Raw genomic sequence first — 14,390 nt, forward strand, 5'->3', positions numbered from 1 at the left:
GCAGAGTTTTTGCTGAAAGATCAGCTGTTAACCTTATGGGGATTCCCCTGTAAGTTATTTATTGCTTTTCCCTTGCTGCTTTTAACATTTTTTCTTTATAATTAAATTTTGATAGTTTGATCAATATGTGTCTTGGCATGTTTCTCCTTGGATTTATCCTGTATGGGACTCTCTGCACTTCCTGGACTTGATTGACTATTTCCTTTCCCATATTAGGAAAGTTTTCAACTAATCTCTTCAGATATTTTCTCAGTCCCTTTCTTTTTCTCTTCTTTTTCTGGGACCCCTATAATTCGAATGTTGGTGCATTTAATGTTGTCTCAGAGGTGTCTGAGACTGTCCTCCATTCTTCTCATTCTTTTTCTTTATTCTGCTCTGTGGTAGTTATTCCCACTATTTTATCTTCTAAGTCACTTATCCATTCTTCTGCCTCAGTTATTCTGCTATTGATGTCTTCTAGAGAATTTCTAATTTCATTTACTGTGTTGTTAATCATTGTTTGTTTGCTCTTTAGTTCTTCTAAGTCCTTGTTAAACGTTTCCTGTATTTTCTCCATTCTATTTCCAAGATTTTGGATCATCTTTACTATCATTACTCTGAATTCTTTTTCAGGTAGACTGCCTATTTCCTCTTCATTTGTTTGGTCTGGTGGGTTTTTACCTTGCTCCTTCATGTGCTGCGTATTTCTCTGTCTTCTCATTTTGCTTAACTTACTGTGTTTGGGGGTCTCCTTTTTGCAGGCTGCAGGTTTGTAGTTCCTGTTGTTATTGGTGTCTGCGCCCAGTGGGTAAGGTTCGTTCAGTGGGTTGTTTTGACTTCCTGGTGGAAGGAACTGGTGCCTGTGTTCTGGTGGTTGAGACTGGATCTTGTCTTTCTGGTGTGCAGGACCACATCCAGTGGTGTGTTTTGTGGTGTCTGTGAACTGATTATGACTTTAAGCAGCCTCTCTGATAATGAGTGGTGTTGTGTTCCTGTTTTGCTAGTTTTTTGGCATGGGGTGTCCAGCACTGGAGCTTGCTGGTCGTTGGACCTGTGTCTTAGCATTGAGATGGAGATCTCTAGGAGGGTTCTCACTGATTGATATTACAAGGGGCCGGGAGGTCTCTGGTGGTCCAATATCCTGTCCAGAGAGCTCAGGCCTGTCCGGTGTCAGGCCTGAGCTCTCCCACCTCAGAGGCTCAGGCCTGATGCCCGGTCAGAGCACCAAGACCCTTTCAGCCACATGGCTTGATGAAGAATGCTGCAACATGATGATCGCATGAATGGAAGTCTCTGTTTGTTTTCTATATGTCTTATGTCTCTGGTTTCCCCTCTATTCATCCATTACTGCTTTCTTTTGTTTTAAATAGATATTTTGAAGTGTGCCACTTCAATTCCCTTGTTTCTTTTATATATATTTTTGAGTTGTGTTCTTAGTTTTTCTTGGGTATTACAAACATCTCAATTTATAACTATCTAGATTAAATTGATACTAAGAATTTCAATATTGTACAAAATCTTTGCTCCATATAGCTCTATTCCTCTGCCCTTTATGTTATTATTGTCAAAAATTTCATCTTTACACATTATAAGCACATAAATATACTTTTATAATTATTGCTTTATGCATTTGCCTTTTAAATCCAAATGAAAAGAGAGTCACAAAAATACATCTATACTGTCTTTTATATTTACCTATGTAGTTACCTTTAACATTGCTCTTTATTTATTTGTGTGTATTTGAGTTACTGTGCAATGTTCTTTCATTTCAGCCTGAAGGATTCCCTTTAGATTTTCTTGTAGAGGATGTCTAAGAGCAATGAATTCTCTCAGTTTTTGTTTTTCTGGAACTATCTTGATTTTTTCATTTTAGAAAGATAATTTTACTGAATGAGTTTTTGTTGATGATCTTTTTCTTTAAGCATTTTGAATATGTCATCTCAGTGCCTTCTAGACTCCATAGTTTCTGATAAGAAATCAGCTATTAATCCTATTGGAGATCCCTCATATTTGATGAGTCTCTTCTCATTACTTTCAAGATTCTCTCTTCATCTTTGACAGTTTGATTATGATGTGTTTAGGTGTGGATCTCTCTGAATTTATCCTACTTGAAGTTTGTCGAGATTCTTGCATGTATAGACAGTTTTTATCAAATTTGGGAAGTTTTAAGCCATTATTTCTTCAAATATTTCTGCCCTTCTCTCTTTTCCTTCTCAGACTCTCATTATGCATGTGTTAGTATGCCTTATGGTGTCCCACAGGTTTCTGAGGCTCTGTTCATTTTTCTTCATTTTTTTTTTCCTCTCTCTTCCTCAGATTGGTTAATCTCAACTCACCTATTTTCAAGTTTGCTGATTATTTCCTCTGGCAGCTAAAATTTGATGTTGAGCTTCATTAGTAAATTTTTCATTACAGTTATTATGCTTTCCAACTCCAGAATTTCTATGTGGTTCTTTTTTTACAAAAAATAATTTCTATGTATTGATATTCTATACTTGACGAAAAACCATTCTCATACTTTGCTTTAGGTCTTTACGCAAGGTTTCTCTCAGTTTTTTAAACATAACATCTGACTTAAATTTCTTTGTCTATTTAAGTGCAAAGTCTGGGTTTCCTCAGGGGTAGTTTCTATTGATTGCTTCCTCCTTCCCCATCCCTGTTTATGGGTCATAATTTCCCTTTTTCCCCCCATGTCTCATAATTTTTTGTTGAAAACTGGACATTTCAAGTAGTATAATGTACAACTCTGGAAATTAGATCGTTTCCCCAGGGCTTGTTATTGTTGCTTTGTTGTTGTTGCTGTTTATTCAGTGATTTCCCTGAAGTATTTTTTTAAAGTTTGTATTTATTGTCGAGTGGGCCTAACATGTTTGTTTGGTTGCTTAGAGGTCTGCTCATAACTGGGCAGATATTTTCTTAAGTACTTTACACTAATACGTCTTTCAGCTTCTGCCGAGGGCTCCGTTTGCATATTGACGTATTTTTTCAGTGCTCTAGCAGGAAGTTTGTAATTCCACCTTAGCTTTGTAATTCCGCCTTAGTTTCACTCCCTGCTTGTGCAGAGCCTCTTGATCAGCAAGAGGGAAAGATCAGGGCTTTCTTTTATGGGCATACACCCAGCCCTGCACTTGAGTATGGCTTTCCAGATTCCAGGGAATATGTCAGAGCTTTTCAAAGCCCTCTGTGGACTTCTCGTTCCACGTCTTTTCCTTTAAACTCTTTTGTTCAGCCTCTTGTTTGTTATTGCCACTTCGGTGGCTATAATGTTAAATAATTACCTCTGTTTGGGGAAAAGGCTGTTTTTAGGGAGTGAGCTCAGAGTCGGATCAAATAAAGACAACCCCTGTGAGTGGATGTTTCCAGGGAACGGCCAGACAGCTCAAACACTGACAATATTTTGTGGAGCTCTAAATCTTTTCTTCTTCTTTCAGTGGCTGCTGGCTTGCTGGCTTTCACTGCTATTTTGCATGTGAGAGTGTTGATTTTCACGGCTACCATGGAGCTGGGGGAGGGGAGGGGAATATGGCAAGTGAAATCACCACAATTCTTGCTGTTCTTCCCAAGATTCAGTCTTTTTTTTTTTTTTTTGTCTTTAAATAAACAAGCCTCAGAATATTTTAATCCTTTGGTTAATTTCTAGACTTCTGAAAAAGTTGATTTTGACAATACTTCCAGGTTTCTAGTTGTTTTTAGGGAGAGTAGATTTTCAGAAGTCCTTACTCCACCCTTCTGGAAGTTTCTCATATTGACTCTTCACCATTCCCTAGGCCCAGAGAACTCCACTGGACCTTGATGAGTTCTGAGGCTTCTCTGTGGTTTCAGGTACATTTTAGAGTAGGCACTGGTGACTGGTTAAATTTTCAATTTTCCCAGCCTCCACAGGTCCTCATCAGAATGGATCCAAACTGTCAGATTGACTGTAATTTACGGAAAGCTGCTCTGGACAGAAAAAGATGGCCTATAACTTCCACAATTAAGACATACCATAGGTGAAGGAACCATATAGAAGAGCCAAAAAGAAAACCTATAAAAAGGAGATGCTCTGCCTTCTAGGAAGTTAATCTGGAGAAACAGCTGTGCTGAAGCATAGAGACTCAACATGAAAAATACAGCAATGACTCATATATGTATGTATGTTAGCAAATAAAATTCTCATGGTTTTACATACCTATACTGCTCAGAATTTACTATAAATCTGCCTCTTTCAACTGATTTCACACACTGAGTAGAGGACAAGGCGCCCTTCATTATGATGTTTGTTTGTGGTAGTACTGATAAAGACAAGGACTTTTAAAGTCCTTTTCACTAGTATTCCTAAGAATGCTTCTTACATTTCTCTATCTTCCCCCAAAGGAGTCAGGATCAGACTGGTATAGAAGAGTAGTCAAAAGCTTAGTCTAGCACACATACACACATACACAGACACACTTTTCCCCAGAAAGACAGTAGGTCTTCTGGTCTAGGGAAAATGGTTTTAGTTCCTAAACCCAGGGATAGAGAAAGATTTCCCATGGGAGATAACAGACCCATTATTTGTCATCTTGTCTTCTTGAAATCCTCCAGCTGGGTGGATGTTCCCACCCTCACTTGTGGCACATTATAATCATAGAAGATAACAATTGTTACACCTAACTCCTTTTTGATGTTTTGAATAATCTTTCTAGTGCTGCCAAGGTACAATAGTGACCAATATCAAGCTCTACTCTCCCTTTCATACGTTGCCTAAAATCCGGCCTCCCTCATCACACTGCCCAATGTTCTCATGCTGGTGAGTGAGGAAATAAGTGACAAATGTGCCAAGTCCAACAGAGGACAGGCAGAAGGTATTTTTGAATGCCAGCTTTCAACTCTATAAAACCACAGAATTACAAAATAGGTGCAGCTAAACTTACTTAGGGTTTTTTTTTTTTCCAGTTGGGAACTAAGGTGTGTTTCTCAATAAGGAGCAATCAAGGTTGATCCTTCCTTAGTCTGTGTTTCAGGAGATTGGGCAAACAAGCGGCTATACAATAGTGTCAGGCACTGAAGGTCTCCAAGTTGGATCTCCTTTCTGTTACATCTCTTCGTTCAGTGGTAACTGTCATTGGTGCTAAAATTCCTTTGCCCCCATAGTTGTAACGATTAGAGTCTGGGGCCATGATAAAAATAAGGCCTCGTCACAGCATCTTAGGAGAGTCTCATCATGTCTGGTAGGACATATGATACTGGCATATGGATGCTACCTAAAAAATTGGATATTCTGAATGCTATACAGGAAAAAAAGCATCCCCTTCTCCAACTGCAACATTTCACAGTCATCTCTCACTTTCAGCACCTTCCTTGCTACACAAGGATCTGCACAGGGTAAAGAGGGGGTAGGATAACATTAGCGTGAGAGATGGGAGGGATAAACTGCCTTCAACAGCTTTCACAGAAACAAACATTTGTCACTGAGGTCTTTGTCCATCATCTTCTAGCTTCGAGCTCTCAGTATCCTATGACCTTAGATGTGACACCATGGCAATTGTGTTCCTTCTCCAGCAAGTGGAAAGGCAAAGGCAAATCCTTCTAAGACTGAAGGGACTGCAGGCTGAACCCGGGTGATTGTGTTTAATGGGGAAATGCAAGGAGGCAGAGGAGTTTCTAACAATGTTCCTCCCCAGCCCTCCAAAGACAAAGCTGTGCTTTAGCTGGGCTAGCTGTCTTTCCATCCTGTGGGGACATGAGGTAGAGTGGGGACAGACTGGAGGTGGGAAGGATGGGAGAGAGAGAATGAATAAGAGGTGGCAGGAGGTGAAGCTGGTCTGGTAGGGACAGGCCAGCACCGAATGCTTCTAACACCCACAGTGCCCATCACCTACCACATAAAGGATCCCCAGCAAATACACTCTGGTTTATAAGCTTGATCCCCAAATACCCAAGAACTTAAAGACAAGCAGGACTATGTTTTCCTGGAGTGGATTGTAAAAAGAAGGTGAATAAATGAAAAGAGATTGAGAAGTGTGTTCTCGTATCCACTGAGACAAGAGAGCAACAGTTGTGCATGTGGCAGGACTGTTCACTGCCCCCCGAGGAGTGGGTTTTCTTAGTCAAATTGACACTTACCTTTGGCACCCCTCATCCTCCCCCAGACCCACCTGGTACGTTCCCTGTGGCTTTGCGATGATAGACGTCCCATCCCCAAAGGTGGTGCAGCAGCTACTGTCCTCGCAGTTGGTGATGACAGTGGCGTAGTGTGAACTTTCAATCTGCATGCACTTCACCTGCCTGGTGATCCTCTGAGGACCTTCGTCTGTGGGCAAATGCAAGGGAAGCAGGTCTGATAGGATGCACACATAGGGAACATGCCTGCCGGCTGACTCTGACTGTGCTCCTGCCTCCTGGCTACCTGGACTCGAAGTCAAGATCCAGTGTTGAGAACTCACTCCATGGGGCTGGAGTATGGGCTACTCTCTATGTCAATGCAGTCATATTTCCAGAATATCTCTTAATTTAGTATGCTCTTTTGTTCTCACCATTCTTTTTATTTTGAGAAATTGAAAACATCCGGAAAAGCACAAAATATAATTTAACTATTCATGCTCACTAATCAAAATTAACACTTATTAATATTTTGCCATATTTGCTTCATTTTTCATATGTACATAAGAGAAAAATACAGATAAAGTTGAAGTTTACTGCTCTCCTTATCTCTGGGTTTATTCCTTTTTCTCACAATCCATTTTTATACTTTTATATAAATGTATGTATCAAAAACAACATATAGTATTTTGTGTACTTTAAATTTGCATAAGTTATATATTACTCTATGTATCATTCTATACCTGAATTTTTAACTTAACAATGTTTTGAGACATTTAGCCATCTTGATATATATGTGTGTGTGTAAATAGGTGCATGTATGTGTGCGCTTCATTCCTTTTAATTGCTATATAGTACTCCTTTGTAAGCATATACCACATTTTATTTTTCTATTCCACTGTTGATGGACATTTGTTTTCCCAATATTTTAATATTAAATTTGGTGTTGCAAGTAGCACCCCTATACCTGTTTCCTTGTTCAAATGTATAAGAGTGTCTTTCTATATATATCCAGAAGTAGAGTTAGTGTATCGTATGATATGCACATTTTCAATTTACCAGATATTTAAAAATTGCCCACCCAAGTGGCTCTTTTAATTTTCACTCTAACTAGCAGGGTGGAAAGATTCCTCTTTTTCCAGTCACTTGCCCATTTGTTGCACTTAATTTGGCAATGAAGCATTTAAACTCTGGAATTAAAGAAAAGTGAGTCGGAATAATTTTTATTTAAAAATCGTTTTTAAACTTAGCTTAGGAAGGGTGGTAGGCTTTTAGATAATATGAAAGACTCTGGTTCATTAGTAGCTGCAGCTGGCTTTTCTCTTATATCACCTTTCTGATAATGAGAATTGTCAGAAAGGATTGAAGGAGGACCTACCTGAGGTCACCTATGTATGCAAATTAGATTCCTTAAGGATCAAAGGAAACAGGTCTGAGATCTAATGTGCAGGACAGTTGAGTCATGATTATTAACTTTCAGTTGCTACCAATCCAGGCTGTAAGTTTTCAGTGGTAAAAATGGAAAAGGCACTATTACTGTCCATCAGCCAACTAGAGCTGTTATCACTTCCACGTCAGCTGAGGATAAAGATCATAATAAAGGGCCTCATTTGGATTGCGTGAGTATTCTTTGGTTGATGTGAATTCTTCAAAAAAATTATTTTCTTATGTGTATTTTCAAAAATCAGTGAGGTTTCTACCTATCTTATTGTAAAGACATAGAATATTGTCATCTACTTGAAAAAGAATTTGAAAAAGAAGAGATACATGTATATGTATAACTGAATCGCTCTGCTGTACACCTGAAACTAACACAACATTGTTAATCAACTATACTCCAATATAAAAGAAAAATTTTAAAAAAAGAAAAAAAAAACTTACCTGTCTCTTGATCATCCGGAGAAATAATTTGATCTTCATAAACTTGATAAAAGGTTGTGATTCTGGTACCATCAGCATGATCCACTACCCGAGTACCATCTTTCTTTTCAACGATGATCACTTTGTCTTCTCGAGTTGTCATAACCTGAACATACAAAGGCAGAGCAGGTTAATCCCAAGTGTGCTTATTTTTACACCCCATTGATTAACATCAAAATCCTGGTTATTTAGAAGTAAAAGTTTTATCTCATCTACTTGATCTAATCTTTATAACAATCCTGGGAGGCAGGCAATGATATCCCCATTTTATAGATGAGGAAATTCAGGCTTAGAAAAGTTAAGAAACTTGCTGAGTGTCACTCAGCACGTGCCAGAGCTGATGCTGGACTAAGACTGTCTGACTTCAGAACTGGTGCTTCTTCCATGGTTGCACATTTGTGAGTAAAAAGTTAACATCAGGACTGATCTGACCCAGGTATGTCCAGGAAAATGGTCCCAAGTCCTGCTCCCTTGGAAACTACAGGTTTAAGATAAGCAAGGGACCACTGGTGTCTGTAGTGAGGGTTCTGATGTGGTCTGGTCTCCCCTGAGGAAGCAATGCCAGAGCTTGGATTTTGTGTGCCGGTGCAGGGGGGCAGCATGGGTGAAAGGGGTGCTGGACACAAAGGATCCCAGGGAGCAATGGGCAGAGTGGTGAGAGCAAGGTTAGGAGTGAGGGACCAAACTGGGAAGATTATTAAGCATATTAAGGACACAGTCTTTATCCCAAGGCAGGCAAATCAGTAGTGAAGGGTTTTAAGTATGTGGACTAGAGTAAGAAACACAGAAAACATTCATTTAGTCCTAGCAAGTACTTCAGTCTGAAAGAACACTCAGACCTTTGTATCCTGTAGCTAAATGGTTCACCAGAGAAGCTCTAAACCCCCAGCTGTGTGTGTGTGTGTGTGTGTGTGTGTGTGTGTGTGTGTGTGTGTGTGTGTGAATATGTGGCAGGCATGGAGATGCATAGCCCAGATCTTCCTTCAAGACAGGATTTGCTCCCCAGCTGTGTGGAGCAAAGTTGGCAAACAGCCTCCAGATGTCAGCTCTTCCAGCATCTGCCTCAGCTGCAGAGAGATGCTTTGCCTGACTCACATTGTTCCAGGTGAACTTGGTCCAGTGACTGAGTGAGGCAGGAGTACACCGATATGGTTCCTGCTCCCAGACTTGGGACATTGGGACAGATGACACTGGCTTCTGAGCTCCTGCCAGTTAACCAAGGCTTTGTGGGGTCAGCTCAGCTCCTCCTCTGTCCAATCCTGCTTTCTCCCCATTCCTTTCACAAATGGTGTCCCTTATAAATATCTTGTACCACAAACTTCATTTCAGTGTTTGCTTCTGGAGACCCCAACTGTCAACAATGTATTAAAATTATATAATGCATATTTTTAAATCATTGAGTGTTTTCTAACTTATACTGTCCTAACTGTAAGGGACACAATTTGCACTGAAGTGTCCAGATGGATATGAGAGTGAGTTTGCTAGCTATGTTTTGACTCAAGTGTCTAGGGCTTTTGGGAGTAGGTCACAATTACATTTTTATCTTTTTATAGTAGGCAGAAATCACTATAAGAGAGAAGTGCACACTGATCATTATTTTAAGTTCTTATCGTTGGCACTCTCAGCCAGTGGTAGTATAGATATGTATATCTGTCTATCTATATCTGTCTGTCTATCTATCTATCCATCTATCTATCTATCAAATGCGTATAACAAGAAATACTGCTGTAGAATGCAGTGACTGAGAGCATGGACTCTGCAGTTAAGCTGCCTGAGTTCAAATTCTGGTTCCACAGCTGGCTGAGTGATTTAGGCAAGTTGCTTACCTTCTCTGGGCCCTAGTTTCCTTATCTGCAAAATGGAGCCAACACTACTATTCCTCAGAGATGTTATATGGATTAAATGAGATAATGCTGGTAAAGTAATTCACACTTAATTGGTCATCAAGTTAGCAATGATAAATACTAGCTCTTTAACTCATTTATTTATTTTGGCTGTGGCGCATAGCTTGTGGGATCTTAGTTTCTCAACCAGGGATCGAACTTGGGCCCTTGGCAGTGAAAGTGCAGAGTCCTAACCACTGGACCGCTAGGGAATTCCCTATCTAGTTTAGATATTCACAAATTATTATTTAGAATTATTCCAACATTTTATAACACCACATAACACTGACATTTTCTGATCACCATAGGGTAAGATAATCATTATTTTTAGTGGTGGCAAGAACACAATAGAAAGAATATTTACTGAACACCTGATGGTGCTAAATCTGATATTAATCTTCCCAACTATTTTAGGTAATGACTATTATTTCTATTTTAGGAGTAAAGATACTAGATTAGAAACATCCAAAGTCATATATCTAGTAAGAAGCGTGACTTGGGGTTCAAACCCATGACTGCCTCACAGCAAGGTCAGTGGCACTCCTCTAAAATGTGATACTTCATGTCAGATATCACGAAAACACACATCCATTCTCAATTTTGTTTCATATGATCATTGCCCCTTATTTGCATAATAGTTAAGCATATGAGACCTAGAATACAACTTGGGGTCCACATTCTGAATCTACCACCTGCTGTGTGATCTTGGAAAAATTATTTAGCCTGTCTGTAGCTTAGTTGTCTCATATGTAAAATGGAAACAATAGTTTGTTGTGAGAATTAAACAAGTTAGGATGTGGAAAACACCAAGAACAGTGCCTGGCACACAGTGAGCGCTCAATAAATATTATTACTATTGTTGTGATTGCGATTTGACTGTTGGGAGTCTATGCTTGAATCCAGGCTCCTGGATCTTGGTTTGTGCTTCCATAATGGTGCTAGGTATCAGCAAAGGAAATTGAGTGTCATTAACTCAGAAATATTAATCAAATTTGCAAATTAAGCCAAATAATCTGCATCAGGGCTGAATTAAAGTGAGTCATTTGAAGTCACCAAAAAAAAAAAAAAACTATCCTGAGATGATATGTATCTTGAGTCTCACAACAGAGAACTAGCAAACAATGTAAGAGATAATGAAACTATTTCAGAAGTAGGCTGAAGAAGAAAGGAAAACGCATTTGGTTAGATAAAGGAATTTATCTCGATAGCAAGCAGACATTTTGCTTTCGACTATCAGCGTGTGGTTGCTAACAAGTGCTGGAAGTCCAGAAACCAGAAATAAGGCATGCAGGAAATCCTTTGTCTTGTTAGATTTAGAGGGTGCTGCAAAGCTCCACATAAGATATTAGAGGAATAGCTGAGGAATGGAAAGAGCCCAGTTTTTAGTCCCAACGACTGGTTCTAAACCTGGCTCCAGCAATTCCTGGTCACATGACTTCACTTGCTGAGGCCCAGCTTCCTCATCTGTATAATATACACTGGTGTGAGGCCTGAATGAGAGAATGTATGCAAAGCCCCTAACAGAAAGCCTATAAAAATATGCTATTGTGCAACCCAGGGGTTTCAATTTCACATTTGCTTGACAGATAAACAAAACTGTTATTTACTATACCACTCATTTGTCACTTTTTCTTAAGTTATAAATAAAATCCTTCTTATAGTTGTTTTGTGGTGGTGTTGAATTTTTGAGTTATTTAATGTGGGCATCTCATTAAATATACCATACATTATTTGAAGTCAAGGAGCATGAACAAATTTCTATAATTCATGTCAGGTACACACAAAAAGTAGGAATAAATCAGAGCCCCTCACTTCTAGAAGATAAGACATATAAACAAATACATTCAACATAAAGAAATATAGGATATCATTAATCATATGTCTTAAAAGTAGAATAGAAAATTCATGATTTGTCTCTCACTTCAAGAATTAATATTTCATGATACACTACACTGGTCAAATGAACCACACAATATTTTTAGATTTGGAAAGATGGATCCATCCATTCATCCATACATCCATTACCTAACAAACAGTTATTGAAAATTTATTATTTGACAGGTATTCCTCCATGTGTTGTTTCAGAACCCTAACAATTTAGAAAAATTTGTAATATATAATTGTTTGCCATACCGTTCCATTGACAGGATCTGTGGCTTTAAAGGATAAAAGTGGGGCCAAGTCTGCTATTCTTTCTAATCCTTTGGTGCCAATCCGATTTCCTTGAGGTGTAGTTGTAAACCAGGTGCCTAAGTGAACCTCCACAGGAGCTACTGTTTGAATTGTTTCTGGGGGAGGTTCATGGCTTTCATTTTTATGTGCCACTGATGACTGATTTTTCTGACTTTTTCCTGTGGAAGTTCAAGTAAAATCAAATACAACAAATCAACTATACTCCAACAAAAATTTAAAAAATAAAAAAAAAATTAAAAAAATCAAATGCAACAATATAACTATAATATCACATATAGAATTATTCATTAAGTTTTAATACAGTGTAGGTTACCTCAGACACAGAGAAATTCTAAGTGGTATTCATCAATTATATTATTTCTCAAGAAGCAAAAATTTCAGGTTAAGAATATCTAAATCTTGGTACTTGAACCTTGGCTGGATTCCCATCACCTCCCACAAAACATACATGTGCATACACAGCTCACTCTCCATGGCACAATACCCATTCTTGTCAATTTCTGTACACTTTTAGGTCTTGCTTACATCTCCCTAGATTCCAGATTTGGGGTCCTGTACCCTGGTTTTCAAAGCCTCTATTTTCTCCTGTGTATCTCTGAAATTTTTAGATTCCTTTTTTTGACTTATTATATTCTAGTATAATAGAGTATAATTTAAACTCTTCATTCCTCTGATTTTGTCATTTTTTTTTCAGTCACAGGAAACATCTTTCTTTGGCCCTGGATCTGGAGAACATTACCAATCAAGCATATCCTTGGCCTCTCATATGGAGAGGATTTGTACAGTTTAATTACTACATTGATAATCATCTGATACACATCCCCCTCTCAACCCCTCCCCACCCCCATTCAATTAGAACAGGAAGACAGAATTGAAGAAACCCTCATGGAACCCTGTAAATATTAACTCAATCCCTCTACCTCTGGAGTAAAGGTAGATTTACTCCATTTGTATGAATAATAATGAGTAATCTCATTATTATTTGCCAGGCAAAATTTGCCAGTGTTGCCAAGCCTTGATGATGAAGTAAACTCAGACGGAGAAAAAAATTGCAAAGAATATAGTAAAGGATTGTTGCCTCCAGGAAGATCCTTTAGATTCAGACCATGAAATGTGGATCTTGGTGTAAGATGCAGACTCAACTAATTGGGGGAACCAAAGAAGACAGATATATTTAGCTAAGCCTTTCCATTGCCCTAAGATTTAATTTGGACCTATTTGTATTTCCAGAGCATTAAAAGAGAACTGAAAGATAGACCTGTAGAAATTATTTAGAATGAAGCTCAGAGAGCCAATGTGACAGAAGTAATGAAAGAGAGGTAAAAGCTCTCTAATACACATTTAATTGGAATTCTCGAAGAAGAAGAGAAAGAAATGATGATAAACAATATTTGAAAAGATAATATTGAGAAAGTTCCACAAGGAATGAAAGATACTAATTTACAGATTCAAGAAGCCCAATGTATTCCCACTTGGATAAATAAAAAGAAATCTACCCCTAGTTAAATCATATTGATATTATAATAAAAAAGAAAATATTTTAAAGGCGGTTAGATTGTCTAACAACAATTAGACTGACAGCCAACTTTTCAACAGCAATAGTGGAAGCAAGAAAAATATGAAGAATTATTGTCCACATACTGAGAGAAAATACCTGTCAATCTAGAATTCTACACCCAGTGAAATTATTTTTCAAGAATGAGGACAACATAAAGACATTTTCAGAAAACATCTGTTTTGCAATAAATAGCTTAAAACTTCCAGTTAAAACACAAAAATGTCTAATTTTTAAAACATACACCTATATGCTGCTCACAAGACACACTTTTAAACATAAACCATAGAAAGTAAAATAAAGTGTGGGAAAAGTTATACTGGAAAAGTTAAACAATAGCTGATGTAGCTATAAAAATATAAGCAAAATCAACATTAGAGTAAAAAAGAATCCTAGAATAAAAAGTCATTGTGTACTGATATAAAGTTAAATTCCCCATGAAGATAAAACAATTCTAAATTTGTAAGTATCTAAAATCATATCCTCAAAATATATAAAGGCAAATCTGAGAACTATAAAAAAGACATAGTTATTTCAGAAAAAAGAAATATGGATTAAACTGTAAGGAGTGAAGAGGCTATTCTACCCTTTCAGGAAATTTAAACATACTTCTGCTGAATAAGTTGACATTGTACATTAAAAAGTCCATAAGGATATAGAATAAGAAATGTCAAAGTTTGAATGTGAGGCAAATATGGCCTACTGTCTGTTTTTGTACAGTCTGTGAAGTAATAATTCTTTGTACATTTCTACATAATTAAAAAATCAAAAGAATATTTTGTTATGTATGAAAATTATAT

The 14,390-nt window shown here is 37.9% G+C and overlaps 1 protein-coding gene across 1 annotated transcript in view; it reads right to left on the bottom strand.

Moving 5' to 3' along the window:
* SPAG17 (sperm associated antigen 17) overlaps positions 1-14,390 on the bottom strand; it is a 219,757-nt gene that overhangs the window by 57,710 nt on the left and 147,657 nt on the right. The window contains 3 exon segments of the mRNA XM_065887534.1: positions 6,096-6,250; positions 7,921-8,065; positions 11,976-12,193. Of these exon segments, the coding sequence (XP_065743606.1) occupies positions 6,096-6,250; positions 7,921-8,065; positions 11,976-12,193 (518 nt within the window).

Source organism: Phocoena phocoena, chromosome 1 (genome assembly GCF_963924675.1).
Source record: "Phocoena phocoena chromosome 1, mPhoPho1.1, whole genome shotgun sequence".
NCBI lineage: Eukaryota > Metazoa > Chordata > Mammalia > Artiodactyla > Phocoenidae > Phocoena > Phocoena phocoena.